Below are 18,409 nucleotides of genomic sequence, written 5' to 3' on the forward strand. Positions count from 1 at the left end.
CATGTGCATCAGACAACTTAAATTTCCACTGCTTTGAACACGCGCAAGTTTCTGGGAATGACCACAGAGTGCTGTGAGTATTGATTTCAGGGTTACAAAAAAATTTTGGCCTGTAGGTGAATTCACAAGTACAGAATTCATGAATAATGAAGATTAGCTGAGAAAACATTTAAATGAGTCCATAACAAAAGAAATGGAGAAGCTGTCGCACCAGGTTATATCGCCATCCCTGTTCCAGTTTCACAGACAAACCCTCACAAAATAGATAGGCTACAGTAGTATTTGTTTCAGAGAATTCAAAAGGAAAATAACTCTAATCCATTTCTTAGAAGTGAGCATAACTGGATACCAAAACCTGATAAAGTATGTGCCAAAAAAGACAGTTCCAGATCCAGTTCACATCTAAACATAAATGCAAAAATTCAACGTATGTATGTATAATATACATAGAGAAAGGCAGAGAGAGAGAGAAAGGCTAGAGATAGAGTAAAACGAGATTGACTTGAGCAATGTAAAGATGGGCGAAAATTAATAAATCTTTTAAGATAATTCACCAATGGATAAGTCAAACAATATAAAGCAAATGATCATCTTTAGGAGATAAAAGAATATTTACTAATGTTCAGAATCCACCCTAATTAAAACAAAGCAAAATGACCTCTAAAAAAGGATTAAAAATTACATGTAAACAATATCTTTGTGAAGCCAATAACTCTAAACCTGTTACCTTTACAGTCTGGAATACAGCAGGAATGCTAGAAGTACCCATAGTTATTTTATATTGGTTAGAATACTAGCCAATACTATTAAATAACTGGAGGTTGTTCTAGCATGTGGTTTCAGTGGTTTAGTCACTAAGTCATGTCTGACTCTTGTGACCCTATTAACTGTAGCCCACCAGGCTCCTCGGTCCATGGGATTTCCCAGGCAAGAATACTAGACTGGGAGAAGGAACCCATTTCCTTCTCCAGGGGATCTTTCTGACCCAGGAATTGAACCCAGGTCTCCTGCATTTGCAGGCAGATTCTTTACTGACGGAGCTACGAGGGAATCCCATGTCTGTCATAATATAGACTATAATGGAAGCTGTCCTAGAGTTACCAATTTGGAATAGGTATTGTTTATGTATTAAAGGACTTAAGCAAATTTGTCTTGTTTTAACAACAATGGATAGGCTTCAAAGTTCCCCATAATTTCCCCCCAAATTCACATAATCTTCATGCAGACAGAAGTCTGAGAGCCTGTCCTGAAGAGCCAGTAGGACTTCTAAGCGTGCAGGACAATATTCCTCTCAGTATCAGTTGAGATTCTTGCCATACAGAAACTAGTCCAAGGAACAACTTCACATTGCCTGTCTCCAGGATGGAATTCACAGTGACAGCCACGCCTTTACAGCTGGTCAAGATGAACATGGCACTGACCTCAGCAAGCAATGGCCAACTGCAATAGCTGCCAAGGAAAAGCTATGGCCTTACCCCACTCTCTGTTCTGGCAAAGTAAATATTTGAGGACTCAGAATTCTAGGAATTTTAGTGCGTGTTCTAGTCAATGATTTTTCTATTTTAACTCCAGTTGTTACCCACATCCCTTAATGTGTTCTGTGCCTGCATGCTCAGTCAATTCAGTTGAGTCAGACTCTCTGCGACCCCATTGACTATAGCCCACCAGGCTCCTCTGTCCATGGAATTATCCAATCAAGAACACTGGAGTGGGTTGCCATGCCCTCCTCCAGAGGATTTCTCTCTGAAATCATGTCTTACTTTGCTTCTGCTTTATTTTTTAATTGTGATGAAAACCATTAGTTTTCAAACTTGCAGAATGAACATGACTTGTATATGATTGTAATTTACTGAACTGTTATTGGGTTTTTAACAGCTGCAATATTTTCCTTCTCGGGGGTTTTGAGACTTTACATTTACACCTGGGGCAGATAAACTCTATGTTGCCCATGCCCCAGTCCTTGCCCCTTGTTGCCATATCTTTGTTTTGGTGGTTTCTTCTTCCCTCCAGGCTGATATGGCCTCAGGGTATAGTCTGCAATTATAGGACTTGCTAGAGATTCAAAGATATATGAAATACAATCATAATATGGGAGGAAATTAGCAATCAACTCTAAAAATTTAAGAGTAAAATAATAAAGTAAAGTAAGACAGGTTGAGGAAGGAGGGAAAGGGAAGAAGGGAGGATAAGAGAGGGAGGGAAAGAAAGAAAAAAAATGTTGCATGAGAAAAGAGAGGCAACATCATTCTACTGGTAATATTAAGAAGTAATAATTACTCTTTTAGATTAATTATATATCATATTTATTATATTTATAAATATATATTATATTTATTTAAGAAATACAAATATTTTAAAAGTTGAGATGAGTTTTAAGAAAAGAGAAAATCTTACCCTGCCAAGTACACACACTACTGCATTTCCTTCACAACAGATCTGATGCAAATTTTTAATATCGGTGGCCAGCTTGGTAATTTCAGAAAAATTAGCTTTAGGTTGCTTTTTAGTCAACAGAACCAATTCCCTGGGGGAAGAAAAGTGCATTTTTAAATTTTTGGATTCAATTCTTTCTAAAATTAGTTCTAGTTCAATGAGTAATCAAAAGAATAGAAGTACATTTGCAAATGTAGGATGAAGATAGTTGCATATTATGTTTTCTATTTCTTCAGTGATATAACCCAGAGCCATCCAAAAATCTAAGTCACAAAATGAAAATTATTCAGTTCATAATCATGTAAGTATGGTCATTGTCATTATTCAGATTATTGCTTAAAGAAGTTGAATTGCTTGGAAAAGTACTTTGGGAATTTATCTGACCTATTTCCAAATAAAATTCTTTTCCATAAAGACATTAATTATAAAAAGATTGGTTCTCCCTTGCTCCTCTTTGTTGACAGCTGAACAACATCCCTGAAACTTTTTTTGTTCTGTTGTTCTTTAGTCACTAAGCTATGTCCAATTCTTTTGTGACCCCATGGACTGTAGCCTGCCAGGCTCCTCTGTCCATGGGATTTCCCAGGCAAGAATACTGGAGACGGTTGCCATTCCTTCATGATCCAGAGATCGAACCTCGTCCCCTGCTTGGCGGTAGGATTCTTTACCACTGAACCATGAAAAATAGGCTTGCCTTATAAGAAGAACTGAGCTTCCAGGCAATGCAATATTGTCCTTAAATGGGTAAGAAGGTGATATAAGGAAGATGCATGTATTCAGGAGTAAAGAGAAACAAAATCTGGGCCAAGAAAGAGACACGTTGAGTGACATCAAATTCTCCTCCCACCCCACACTCCTCTATCCCCACCCCAAAAACACCACTCAATTTTTTTTTGTTTTTTGTGACATTAGAGCCAAAATCTTTCTTATCTTCCAAGGGAAAAATACCTTTCGTCCTCCAGCCTTAACCATACAGAACAACTAAGGGTATGAATCTGAATATAGAGAATCTTTTGTACACTGGAGAAGAGCCTTAAAAATTTGAGCTGCTGGAAGGTATTAAGACAGGAAACAGTGAGTGGAGACGAGGACTGTGCAGTGTGAAGCATAGCCCAGGGTGCCCTGCTGAATAGCCGAGTAGCACACCTGTAGAGAAAGGAACCAGGTTCGTGCTGAGAGACATTAGTGAACAGAAGATAGATGATTTTTCAATGAGTTCAATCAGAGGGTGATCCAAAGCAGCAAAGTCCACAAATCTAAGTAGGTAACTTACATGGCTGTTGCTACTTTGTGGTTGAATTTAATCCCAATTTCACATAAATGGTGATGCCTCAAAGATATTTCTCTAACGTACTTTCTGATGGGTTCCAGCTGTAATTAGAAAAATGACTCATCAAAGAACTATGGTAATAACTGAAAAAGTTCACCTCATGGTTAGTAAAGAAGAGAAAAAAAATCATGCATCTTCTCAAAATTAGAAAGTCTTTATTGTCTTACCTCTGAGACCAAACATAAAAGCATAATTTGGTGAAGGTTCTGTTTTTTTGTTGTTGTTTTTTGGGTTTGTCTGTTTTTTACAAAATAGCACTCACTTCTCCAGAGATTGTTTGTCTCTTAACTTAGACATTTGATGTATAAATGAGAACAAGACAGTGAACAAACAAGAATCCAGAGAGCCGATAGAATAAATTTCAATAATGTCTTATAGTTGTATTTTGGTTTTATTCAAGTTACTAGCCCTGTCACCTTTAACATGTCTTTAAATGCTTATCTAAAATATATGCTCTAGTTTTGCAATAAAAATTAATGGAGTCCCCCCAAATCTTCATATTCTTTAACTCAGAATTTTGACTTCTGAAACTCTATTCCAAATAAATGTCTCTGAATAAATAAAAATATAATTATTCAAAAAGAAGAATCTGTATGCCTTGCTATGGTAGCAAAATTTTGGACACAAAATGTCTCAAAAGAATAGAGATGCCTAAGTGAATAATGGCACATTGTTTTTGAAAAGATGTACACTTTTAATGTAAAGTACATATGTTTAAGTCTCTGTTCAAAACTATATATTCAATTTGATCACAACAATGTACAAAATAAAACCTGTGAATGAAAAAAAATGAATAAAAGTAAATATACCAAAATTAGTATCTCTGTGTGGTGATAATATAAGTAACATTTTAAAATTTCAGAATAGCTCTATATATTGTCTTAAAACATTATATTGACCATATATTAAATTTACTTTGGGTTACAATACCTTACAATGCTTTTTTAAAGAAAAAGTTTAAAAACATATACAGAGGCAATATTCAAATCATAAATCTGGTCCTATGATAATATTTATATTTATAATTAACTATAAATATAATTATTATTTTATTCTTATTTTGTTGTGTTGCACTTATTTGAAACCAGATACAAATAAGATTATTCTCTTCTTCACAACAGAGTCTGTGAAGGCTTAACTCATAAAGCACATTCTGTGATCACTGACACCACTTTCACATGATTGATTATGCAGTCTTCTCTGGGTAAGGATTAAGAACTCCTGGGAACAGACATTCTGGAGGCAAGCAAGACTGTAACCGTCATAGAGCGAGGGAGAGGAGAAAAGAACTTAGCTAATTCAAAAGCACCAGCTTATGCTTAACATATAGGGACATATAGCTGGACCTAGAGATTATTGTACAAAGTGAAGTCAGACAGAGAAAGACAAATATATGACATTGCTTATATGTGTAATCTGAATTAGTGGTACAAATGAGCTTATTTATAAAACAGAAATAGAGTCAGAGATATGGGAAACAAACCTATGACTACCAACAGGGAAAGTAGAAGGGAGGGATATGTTGATTGGGAGATTGGGACTGATATATACACACCGCTATATATAAACTAGATAACTAGTAAGTACCTAGTGTATAGCACAGGGAACTCTACTCAATACCGTGCGAAGACTTTTATGGGGGTAGAATCTAAAAAAGAGTGGGTCTATGTATATGTATAACTAATTAACTTTGTTATATAGCAGAAAGTAACATAACATTGTAAATCAACTATACACCAATAAAAAAATTTTTTTAAATTATAGGGGCATATTATACATCAAGGAAAAATTTCCTCTGAAAAGGGTTAAAATTAAGAAAACTTTGCAACAAATTAGCTGAAAAAACTAACAGTCATGAAAAAGTTCATTCTTCCAAATGCCTGGTAATGAAACATAAGTCTATACAATCACTTGTTTTTGTTGTTTTTAATAATATGAAACCAAAAAGAGAAAAAAAAAATAACTGTCCTGCTTAGGGATTCAGAATTTGCTTCTGAAGAAACTGGAGTTAACTAGGGGAAGAATGGAAGTGAGGTAAGAAATATACATGTGTGTGTGTATGTGTGTGTGTGTGTGTAGCTTTAACGATAACTGTGATTATTGCATGCTTAGTATATGCCAGAGACTCTAGATACATTATTTAATTTCTTACACAAGGTAGAAGATAAGGAGCTCAATAGGGATTGAGACGAATATGAGAGAAATTCTCACTGAAGAGATCAAAGAAAACAGCAAGAAAATGGTGGTACTGCATTTAGCCTGGAGGAATTCATCAAAATGATTATCAAACTACTATTCATTTCAGCGTGACCTTCAGAAAATCCATCTGGTGTGCCTTCTAAAGACAGTTATTTTATGTTGGTATCCAGAACCTTTAATGAGCATACATTAAAAAGTACTTTTATCATGGAACTAATCACTGATTTACGTCTATTCAGTGAAGGAGAATAGGCCACATGGTTAAAATTAAATGTGTGGCTAATGGTATTTTCCAGGGTTAGCTACAGTAAAGTCTTCTATCTCATGTTTTTCTTACAGTGAGCTTTTGTTACAGTATATTTACTTTCCCCTTCAAAATTTTGTGGTATTTCAGCCAATAGAGTATAACAAAGGTAACTTTTGAAGCTTGGTCATAAAAGGCCATAGGACTTCTGCTTTATCCGTAAGAATACTCATTCTTGAGACTCAGGCCATATGTCAGCAGTCCAGCTGCCCTCGGGCTGCCACGCTGTGAGGAAGCCCAAACCAGCCAAGTCAGTGAGACCACGGGGAGAGGCCCTGAGGTAATATGAGAAGAAAGATGAACCAGCCCCTAGGTGCTTCAGCCCTTCAGAGCCCCAGATCCAACCACTGTCTGACTGCACCACACAAAAAATCAGGATCCAGAACCATACAGATAAACCCTTCCTGAATTCCTGACCCACTGAAACCATAAGAAATAATAAAATAATTGTTATTGTTTTTGAGTCACTAAATTTTGGGGTGTTTTGCTATGCAGAAATAATAATTGAAGTTTTAAATATGTATTATGAAGTGATGTTTGTCCTGGATCATGCTTCTCAAATTTTGAGGACTATATGAATGGCCTGAGTACCTTGTTAAAATGATGTCTTATTCAGCAGGTCTGGAGAAGAGCTTCATTCTGCATCTCTAACAAGCTGCAAGGTGATACATATGCTGCCGGTCCACAGTCCACACTTAGCATAACAAGATCCTAAATAACAGTTGACATGTAAATAGTTTACCTTTGTCTGGAAGCATTCAGTCTTATTTTCTTCTCAGCAACATGACTGAACAGCTGTTTCATAGCAAACAGACATGGTTAAAATAGTGGGTCCATACAAGAATGGATGCTTCCTAGAAGTTTCATAAATGTACCTATAATTTGACAAATGCAAAGTCATAATAATGGAATTATTATGGAATGATATAATTTGGAATTCAAGAACATGTTCTGACACTGTTTCTTAAGAACTTATGATTCATTTAGTTTTATTGACCTGAAACTTCTAGAATTTCATGGTAACAGAAATGGGATACCATTACACTTAAGTGTATCAAAGGTTTACAACAGACAGGTCAATGTGAGGTTAGACAGTGCCCAAGAAGTAATCCACTGTATCTTCTAGGCCAGTGAATAAAGGAAGTCACTAATTGAAAGTGTTCGTTTTTATATAAGTAGTAAAAGTAGAAAGTTCAATAGTCTAAACTGATTGTAAATGGAGGATAGTACAGCTGGTAAAGGGGAACTAAATTTAGAAGTTATTGGTGGATGAAGAGGAATCTTTTTTTGTTATTTATTTTTATTTTTTTCATTTATTTATATTAGTTGGAGGCTAATTACTTTACAATAATGTAATGATTTTGCCATGCATTGATAATAGCTAGGACATGGAGGCAACCTAGATGCCTATCAGCAGACGAATGGATAAGAAAACTGTGGTACATATACACAATGAAATACTACTCAGCCATTAAAAAGGAATCTTTCAAGATCATCTGTAAGTTCTTTCTAGACTACGAAAGTTTATGCCATTGTCCTCCAAGATGCGTCACTCAATATTTGGGTTTATGACTAAATCTGAGTATTAATTTGCTTCTCAAATTCATTCTTTTCCCTTTTTTTACACTTTTTAGGTCACATTTTGTAGAATGTGGGATCTTAGTTCCAGAACAGGAATCGAACCAATGCCCACTGCATTGGGAGTTCAGAGTCTTAATCACCACGTGGTGCTTGTATGTTTGCTAAGCCACTTCAGTCATGTTCGATTCTGCATCCCTATGGACTGTCGTCCTCCTGGCTCCTCTGTCCATGGGATTCTCCAGGCAAGAACACTGGAGTGGGTTGTCATGCCCTTCTCCAGGGAATCTTCCTGACCCAGGAACAGAACCCATGTCTCTTATATCTCTTGCATTGGCAGGTGGGTTCTTTACCTCTAGCACCACCTGGAAACCCCAGACCACCAGGGAAGTCCCTCTCAAGTTCATTCTCTACACTCACTATGGAGCCTGGGCACCAGGCCTGTCTTCTATTTATCATCATATCTCCTCACACTATTCCACAAAACTTGCTCAAATTACTTACTCCCCATCCCTCCTCCCATACACAAATACCCAATGAAGGTTGACATCGCAGACAAAAACTGGCTTAAGGCTCAAACAAATCCATTTTCTCTTATAATCACAGGAAAGTTTCTTTTCAAGCCTCCCTTGCAGTTAGGTGGGAACATGTAACTGAGTTCTAATCAATGAAATATGAATAAACATGCCATATACCACTTCTAGGTTTGGCTGTTAATTACTGTGCACAGTTCTTTGTTCTCTTTCTTTTTTGAAGTAACCTTTGAAACACATGCTCCAGGTGGCATAGCTCCAATATAGAAGCATCTTTCATTTCTGAGTTACTTCTTACAGGAAAGTTGTCAGGAGCTGAGCTGAGCTGGAAAAGGCTGAGAGGCCAAGTGCCAGAGCAGCCAATGAAGACAAAAGCCAAAATGAAAGTATAGTCAGGCTTTAATTATCTTCCGGGATAGTATAATCAAAGGGGCTTCCCAGGTGGCTCAGTGATAAAGAATCTGCCTACAGTGTAGGGGATGTGTGTTTGATCGCTGGGTCAGGAAGATCCCCTAGAGAGGGGAATGGCTACCCACTCCAGTATTCTTGTCTGGGAAATCCCATGGACAGAGGAGCCTGGTGAGGTTCAGCCCATGGAATCACTAAAGAGTCATTCTCAACTTAGCGACTAAACAACAACTTAAGCGAAAAGAGAGAAAGTGGGGTCCTCCCCTCAGCCTTCACCCCAGACTCAACCTGCTTACTCCTAAAAGTTTAATCAACAGACTTGTTTCATTTCAGCAAGGTTTCTTAAGCCTAACTTGTAGGGAAAAAAAAAAAAAAAGCAGAATTCACATTATTAAGATATAACTGCCACCCACGAAAAGGCAAAATTCTTGGCCAATAGGAAATCTCAATGGAGTCATTCAGTATCTTTGCTCTCTATTGGGTACTAAGCTAAACTAAGACTCATTTTTGTGCTGCAGTAGCTTAGTTCCTTTCAAGAATTTTCAGTACAAGCCAATCTAATTTCAAATCTCCCAAGGCAAAGTTGAACTTCATACGAGGAAAAAACTTTCTAATAATCAGAGCCATTTAAATATAATAGAAAGTCCTATTGTAAAGTAACACAGAGTCACACTTGGTTGGAAGTTGAGTACTAAAGTAAGATATACAATAAAATTTTACCATGATCAAAACTGTTTTTGAAAACTCCTTAGATAATCCAAATGTACAAGAAAGTATACATGTATAATATACTATCTTTTGATAAGACCAAAATAGCTGACTTTTCCTCCAGCTTTGATATAAGTTACTGTTTCTTTGATTGAGAATTAAATAAAGTTGTTGGCTTATAATATGAAGCAAGTAATCAGAAAATTATTTTCCCCTGAATATGTATAGCTGTATGTACTTAAGTTAAATTAGCATATAAGATAACTCCTCATTACTGACTTTGGAGAAGGAAATGGCAACTCATTCCAGTAGTCTTGCCTAGAAAATCCCATGGACAGAGGAGCCTAGAGGGCTACAGTCCATGGTGTCTCAAAGAGCTAGACACAACTTATTGGCTAAACAGTAACTGATTTAATTGTAAATTTTCAAGAAGAGATTAGATTCACTACCTGAGTGTTAGTTAGGCTTTATAATCTCTGAATGTTCAACCCAAACCTGATTTTATAACTCTCACCTAGAATGGCTAGTAAATAGGTAGCCAAGCTCATATTTTATTTTCTCATTTGGTTGCTCCTCATGTCAGACAAGTTAGAACCTGCCCAACCCGCTGTCCCTTAGTCTTTTCACCCTAAGTGACTGGGCCACTTAAGTTCTTCTTGAAGGCTCAGTAACTCCTGGGAGGTTTCTGGATGGTTGAATTAAAGGTGTTTACATTGTTCAGCATCAAGTCACCAGGTCTGTTCATTGATTTCTGGTGTAGAGTTTAATGCCTAAAACCTGAAATTATGAATGATAGAGTCAGCACCATGCTTCTTGCACTATATCCAGCACTCAGATCCTTCCCTTATTCCTGGTGTCTGTCTGTCTTGACCAAATGACCAGAACTGCATTCCTTGAGCACTGAAGGTTTGTATTTCTGTCATTTTTGTCTCTCTCTGGATTGGTTTCCTGCCTCTGAACCCCAGCTACTTGCTTGTAAGTCTCTAAAGATAGACATCTATGATAACTAAGAAACCAAAATATGAGCACACCTACCCATGGGCTATAATGCGATCGACTGTAGGCAGGAATTATCGAATCAGAGTTTTTGGGTAGAAAACTGATCTCTGTCCAATCTACCATTACTGTTTATTCCTAGGTTCCCAATGACAGATTCTAGGCCTGTCAGATATCCCTCCTGTTATACCTTGGTGAACCTCCCAAGTACTGGCCCTTGCCTAAGCTGTTACCTGTGCTCTATTCCCAGTACTCTGCCTATTATGCTTTGCCTACTAGATTGTAGTTTTCAGCATCACTTGCTACTGGTCTGATCAATCTAACCTTTAAGGAGATGGGTCTTTACAGATCCTAGTCATTTTTAGCATTTCATGACACAGACATTTTCATGTCCTCCAGGGTTTGCTAAGACCATGTTGTCATTCTGAAGGAAAAAAATAAATTGCAGATCAAATTTTTACTTTATTTTTATATAATAAAGCATTGTGTACTTAGAGGCTTTATCTCAAAATCTGTCTTCAAAATTAGAAAATACTCTTTTTCAAAGACCTGGCAAGGAAAAGTGACTTACCTGTCTTTCACTGGCACTTGATTCTCTTTGCTGATCTCACAGATCTGCTCAGGATTTGAAATCTGGAATATTTCAGTGTAACCTGTATCATCCTTTTTGTGTAATAGGAAACACTTATGTCTTGCTGTCTTATTTATATTGCAACAGTCAGAAAATACACATTTGTCAGCCATTCCTTGGTTATTGCAAATATGCTCTAGGAAGGCAGCCATCTGTAGAAGGAAATAATAACATGAGGGAAGGCACGATGGTCCACATTCCTAACCATAGAAAAGTTCAAGAATTATAAAGAAAAGGCAACTGAATGTATAATCTTATACTCCATATCCAGTAGTCCTTGGACGTAGCTCTTTTGAGCAAAAGTCTTTTAAAAGATTGTTAAGTCTCATGTGCTAGACATTGGCCAAATAGAATTTATCATTCTCTCCCTACTTATATAAGTGTTTCATTTTCATACAGCTGAGAGGTGTTAAAATAAGCATAAGCCAAAATGGCCAGGGCCTAAAGAAATCAAGGTGTTTTTAATAAAAATCATCCACCAAGAAACATGTGATGGCTTGCTTTCCTTGTTTCATGATGGCTTTTAGTTGGTTTCCATGGGGACTTATTTTAAAAATTGAGCTCTAAGGCAATGTGTGTTCAGTGTCAAATATTCTAACAGAATTGTAATGATTCAGTTTTCAAATGCCTTTGGATGGCAGTAAATGTGTGGGATGCTGTAAACTTCAAATGACATTCCACATTTAGGGGATAAAGTCAGAAAAAGGTCATCTCTTGAAGTGGAAATAAGAACTCACTGTACAATAAGTGCAGAAGTATTTCATGTAAAGTGTGTTCCTAATAAAGCTAATGACTTTTCTGTGACTGCGTGCGTACCCTGCCAAGTTGCTTCAGTCGTGTCCGACCCTGCCAACCCTTGGACGGTAGCCCTCCAGGCTCCTCCTTCCATGGGATTCTCCAGGCAAGAATGCTGGAGTGGGTTGCCATGCCCTCCTCCAGGGAATCTTCCCGACTCAGGGGTCGAACTCACGTCTGGTGCATTGGCAGGCATTTCTTTCACTACTAGCAAGCACTAGCTGGGAAGCCCTTTCCTATGACAACTTAGATTCTAATAAAAAATAGATAGGTTTTAGCCCAAGAAGATAGAGTGGGAAAAACCCATAAATAAAGAAGAAAACTATTTGTATTTAAATTGTTGATATGAGAATAATTGATCCCAAAATATGTAGATTATAAGAATAATGTTGATATGCTTATCAATGATTTTTCTGAGATTTCTCTGGTAGACCAGTGGTTAAAACTTCACCTTCTAATGCATGGGGTACGGGTTTGATTCCTGGCCAGGGAGTGAAGACCCCATATAACTCACAGCCAAAACACCAGAACATAAACAACAAAAGCAATATTGCAACAAATTCAATAAAGAGTTTAACAAAAAAGAATTTTTATAATCACAAGATGCACACTTTGTAAAAGAAAATAGTAATTTGCAAGATTTTCTACTAAGTGGGTAAAGAAACCTATAATAATATTCACTTTCTTCTTCCTTTTTATATTCTCTTAGACACTTTTTTAAATCAGTATTTTAATTTCCCAGGAATCTTCATATGAGCTGTCAGACAATAGTAGTCTAGTGACAGAGAAAGAGCAATCAACTTAGATGAACAAGCTGACATTCTAGGGTATAATTCATTCTCTCAAGGCTTTGGTTCTCAGAATGTGATCTCCTAGACATGAGCTTAATAAACTGTAGGCTCATAAACCTGCAAAGATTATATCTTGAGTGTGACTCATGTACATATTTTGCGTTAAAATTGCTTGCTTGATTATTCAATCAACCCATCCCACAGCAACATCTTTTGTTTGCAATTTAGGTTTTTTTTTTTTTTTTCAATAGAAAAAGGCAGAACATGATTCACCTACCAACTGGTGACAGGATTCTGAAGGTAATTCATGTGACTTGAGGCTCTTGCACTTTTCTGCAAGATCTAGCAACTCATGAACTATGATTTGTACTTCTTCATAAGTCAGTTTCTGAAGAAACTGTGCAACCATAATGCTAGTGCTGAAACAAAACACTTGTGTGAATGTTGAAGCCAATCAAACCCCTTTCCTCCATCAGTCTCGCTATATCACTGCCCTACTCCCCTACAAAATAATATGAGTGTAAATTTCAAATAAAATTTCTGATAATAAAACTCACACAGCTCTTAAGTTCTCCTCTAGATAATTCTGGCCATTTGTTTGCTGCATGGCTGGAAAAAAAGAAAATGAGATTTTTATTTGCAAAAGAGGAAATTTTCCAAGTTGAAATCCCCTTTTTACAATTCAAATCTACATGTATTCACTCATAAATTTCCAGATCTGTTTTTGTTTACATCATAAATCAGGATACATTTTATAAGAATATATATTTTCTTGTATTTGGGCTTCCCAGGTGTCTCTGGTGGTGAAGAATCTGCCTGCAATTCAGGAGATGTAAGAGACATGGTTCAATCCCTGGGTTGGGAAGATCCCCTGGAGAAGGGCATGGCAACCCACTCTGGTATTCTTGCCTGGAGAATCCCATGAGCAAAGGATCCTGGCAGGTTTCAGTCCATGGGGTCACGAAGAGTTGGACATGACTGACCAACTGAGAACATTTCTTGTATTTAACCTGTATTCTGTGAATGATTTATTTCTAGTCCAAAACATCATGTAGTTGAAATCTGTCAAATATATATTCTTCTCTGTCATTGGCCAACAAATGTTACGCATATCTGTATTGACACTTCTGAGTTAACTAAACTTGAGTTTTTAATTAAATAACTCTTATTAGAAGTTACTAGCACACTCAAAGAACACTAAGAAAATTAAATGCTGGCATTAGGAACAACAATATAAACATTAGTACTTTGCTAGTCTTAATGTGGCAAAGACAGCATCTCATACATCTAGGATATACTCAACATCTTCATCACTCTCACTCACCATGTACACATACACATGCTCTCATTGAAAATATGTCTTCCTTCTTATACCAATAGCTTCTAAAGAGTTTGCTATTGTTCAGTCGCTAAGTCTAAAGAGTTTAGCCGCTATCTATTTAATAAAGAAATCATATCATTAGCAATATTAACAGGGAAAGGCTTTGGAGACAGTTATTCTGAGTTCAGTTTCTAGCTCTGAAACTGAATATGGCCTTGAGAAAGTAACTTAAGTACTCAGAATTTTTGTGTCTTTATCAATCAAATGTTAATCACTTTTACTACACTGGATAATGGTTAGGATTAAATGAAAGCCTATGTGTGAAGCAATGAGCACAGTGCCTGGCACATAGTAGGTACTGAATAATGTAGCTCATGATATTAGTCTATAAACACTCAATCTAAATATATTTATATAAATCTAAAATAATTTATCTAATTTTAAACACAAGTTCAAAATATATCATTCTGTCATCTAGACTGGAAGATGTGTGTGTTTCCCCTAGTGTGTTTCCTGCTTGTGTTTCACCAATACATTAATTCTTTTTTTCTATCTATGAAATTTTGTCATGACGTTTCACCTCCTGGCACAAGGATGTATAGGTTATAAACAGAATTCCCTACCTGCATCTAGTAAACTTCTCTGAAGAGTCTGACATCTAATGTAGCTGAAGAAAATAAGAAAAGATATGGATCTAACAGTCTTCATTATTTCAGATAAACTTTATAGAAGGTGTTCTATCATTTGAGAGAATTGAATAATCCTTTTATATTCTTTCCAAGTAATTACTATTAATAATTAAACTTCTTCTGGTGAATATTTTCCCCAGGCCACCATAACCCTGAAAAAATTAAAGAAATTCATGATAATGAAGAAATACTTCTGATAGATAGCATTCATTAATGAATACTGGATTTTAAAATGAGTCATGTCACTCTACTTGTTTTTTCAAGATTACATCACATAGGACTTGAAATAAAGTAATCAATAGATGCTCTTGGTAAATACCTGATTTCCTAGAAATGCCTGTTGACATGTACAAAGTTCTAAACTGGCAGGAGATTAAGTAAACACATACAATGCCAGATTCAGACAAATGATGACTACCCTAATTCCAGTGCTGGACACATTTTTAGGTCCCTAGTGAGAGTGGGGAGCACAGATTTGGGAAGCAAACCCATGAGAATGCAACCGAATTTACTGAGTGTTTGCTGCAAGTCTAGCACTTTATGTGACTGTATATAGGTAGCAGCATTCTTATTTCTTGAATAATAAGTGAAGACTCAAGCTCATATAATTTGCTCATGGACTCACAGGTAGAAATTCTGGTCTTTCTGATGTCAGAGCTCACACCATCCAAGAGCTAGTAATAGAAGTTGAGATACCAACTTCTCTCAGCTGCTTTCTGCTTTGCCTATAATCCAGTTCTTTAGTCTAGGGTAGGACACTGGTGACTATGAATTAACTTAGAAGTTCAAATTAAACTTAAAGCCCCAAAGTTCTGGAAATGGGAGACCACTGGTTACTACTTTAGCCATTCCTGTCCTCAGTTTCCTCATTTATAAATGGAGGGTTTGGATAAGATAATCTTCAAGGCTGGAAGTCCATTACTTGATTTTTCTACCCACATAATCTCATTTCTGGTTTCCTAGGCAAAAAAAAATATCATAAGTGAGAGAGATACATTTGCCTGACAAACAACAAATCTGTCATTACTTAGATTTGGGACACATTAGCTTATGGTAAAGAATATGGATGACTGTCTTGCCAGTTTTCCATAGGCTTTCCAGGGTTCTCTAAACAGTCCTAATGCTCAGCATCCTTTCTGTCTTGCATCCTTAGAGTGGCTCCCTTGAGATCATACTCTAAGCTTCCTGGGACTACCAGAAATGGACGTATTACTCTAGCAATGACAAACGCTTTGGATGACTGCTTTCAGACTGTCACCCATTGTAGACATTACTCTTTCTCTATGGCTAGGCCTTAGAATCATTCACAGCACCATGCCACAGGACAGCCACCATTAACTGATTGGAGCTGGCACTTAAAAAAAAAAAATGTTCTATGTGTGCTAAACTAGTTCCTCTTTTTAAATAAAAATTATTTTTGGACAAAATTAACTTCTCATGGGCATCCTTCTCTCACAGTAAGAGATTCTTTAAAGCATAGAAGGAGATAAATTCTTTATTAGTGACTGGTGGTGGAATTTTAGATCAGAGGAAAGACAGGTTGTGGGGATTATTTAAGCAAAGGCTAAGGAATGGGTTTTGTGATAGAATTCAAAAGATGGCACAGAATTTGTTCTCTAAGAGAAGAAGATCTCCACACTGATCTTTAAGATAAAAAAATGGAAGGTGTGCAAGTATAAGACACAATGATGATTTTTAACAAGTATGTTTACCACAAGCCTAATTCTTGTCCAAGTCATAGAAATAGAGTTTGTAGGAACCTTAGAAAAACCAAGGCTGGATCCCTAGATCCTGCCAAAAACCTGGGTAGTGACTGCTCTTGCATGTGCAGTCTTGGCACCATGAGGCTGATGACATTTACAAACATCTCTAGCACTAGAAGTCTTCCTGCATCGACTGAGTCCAGCTATGTTCTAGTCATTGGCATGAGCTCGGTCTGAGCCATACAGAGTCAGTATGACTTGCTTTTGTTCCAAATCCTCTCTTTCCAGGCAAAACAAGACTTTTGAAAAACCCACTACTCTCCCTCCTTTCTTTCCATCACACGGGTTACCTGCCTTTTATCACTGTGTTCTTTGGCACATCAGTAAAGAGAGTTGTATGGCAGTTTCCTCTATGATTATAGAGTCTTGTGATGGCAGAGGTCCCTGGGTCTTTGGTTTCATATCTGTGTCTCCTAGCACAGCACTGGACACATAGGAGAATCCACTATCAGGTGCAAAATTGAATTAGCAAACTGCACAGTTTCACTTCTGTTTGCTAAACTTATTATTCATTATTTCAGTAAAATTTTCTTCCTTGTCATCTTTGACAATAAACAAGAGTATTTGGAAAAATGATAGAAAAGAAAAATTACCATCATGAATTAAACACCTACTGTCTGCTGGCCATTGTATTTGGATACTTTATATAGTAATTTATTACATCTTTTTAAAGCCTTTGTGACGGAGTGATTATTCTTCCACCCTACACCAAGAACTGGAGGTCTTAGATTGTAGGCAACTTGTGTCTGAGGCCATACAGCAAGTTAATAGGAGTAGGAATATAACTCCCTTCCAATCCCCCCCCACCTGCAATTTCAGCTTGGATGGAATGCTGTTGCCGCAAGTTCCCACAGCAAGGCCCCTTTTCCATCCTGCACCTAGGACATCATATGCGATTGCTTACTGTCTTCTCCCCTGCCCAGTAGACATAAGAACAATGCCTAATTGGCTTATATTTGGTTATATTTGCATTATATTGAATTATATTGTACAATGTCTAACACACAGTAGGGTCTAATAATAAGTATTTGTTGAACAAATGAATAAGAATCCCAAATACTGTGCTCGAAATGTTAAACCGAAAGAACTCAATATTTTTATGTATTATATATTAGATGGTCATCATCTTTTATTTCAGACACTGAAACACTAAAAAGCCTTAAGAGTTTAGAAAACAGCCAGGATCATCAAGCCATGGGCCCACAACCAACCTTCACTTCCTGGCTTCCCAGTTCCTACCATTCCCTCTTTAGATGTCACTGTCAATCACTTACAGTTCCAAAATAGCAGCAGTTTTAATGTGGAATAGAGGGAGAAAAAAGCCACTGCAGCTGATGCCCTGGCCCTTTCCCCGCTCTCTGAATAACAGATTTTATAAGGCACCCACGACACAGCCTTACCTAGGAGGTAATGTATACATTGGCTAAGAATATTGTTCTGGAGTTAGAGGGTTCAAATTTAAGCTTTTGGTTCTACCAATTACTAATTATATGACATTGAACAAGTTCATTTATTTCCCCAAGCCTCAGTTTCCCTGTCTGTAAAACAGGAATAAAAAATGTTTACTCCATAGAGTTGTTAGGATTAAATGAGATAATACATCAGAAGTACCCACACAATGTTTTTACAATGAAAACATTCAATCCCAGCTAGTAATAGGAGGAGGAGGAGGAGGTGGAGACATGCTACCAGCCCACAACATCCCATTTTCTCCCCAGTAGCAACAAGAACAGAATCTGTGAGTATTCTGTCCACAGAAGTGCTATTTCAGAGTCCTGTCTCCCATAAAGTCATAGATTAATTCATTTTGCTGTACAGTAGAAATTAACACAACATTGTAAAGCACTATGCTCCAATAAAAATTAATTTAAAAAGAAAAAAGTAAAAAATATTTTTATAAAAAAAAAGTAAATTTAGCCAGTGAACCAAT

At 36.8% G+C, this 18,409-nt stretch overlaps 1 protein-coding gene across 1 annotated transcript in view; it reads right to left on the bottom strand.

Moving 5' to 3' along the window:
- The window catches only part of LOC122696465 (alpha-fetoprotein-like), a 47,419-nt gene extending 29,077 nt beyond the window's left edge, over positions 1–18,342 (bottom strand). The window contains 6 exon segments of the mRNA XM_043906492.1: positions 3,707–3,804; positions 7,009–7,141; positions 11,061–11,272; positions 12,984–13,125; positions 13,264–13,315; positions 14,651–18,342. Of these exon segments, the coding sequence (XP_043762427.1) occupies positions 3,707–3,804; positions 7,009–7,141; positions 11,061–11,272; positions 12,984–13,125; positions 13,264–13,315; positions 14,651–14,735 (722 nt within the window). The 5' untranslated portion in view covers positions 14,736–18,342.
- Between the last annotated feature and the right edge of the window lie 67 nt (positions 18,343–18,409).

Source organism: Cervus elaphus, chromosome 6 (assembly GCF_910594005.1).
Source record: "Cervus elaphus chromosome 6, mCerEla1.1, whole genome shotgun sequence".
In the NCBI taxonomy this organism is placed as follows: domain Eukaryota; kingdom Metazoa; phylum Chordata; class Mammalia; order Artiodactyla; family Cervidae; genus Cervus; species Cervus elaphus.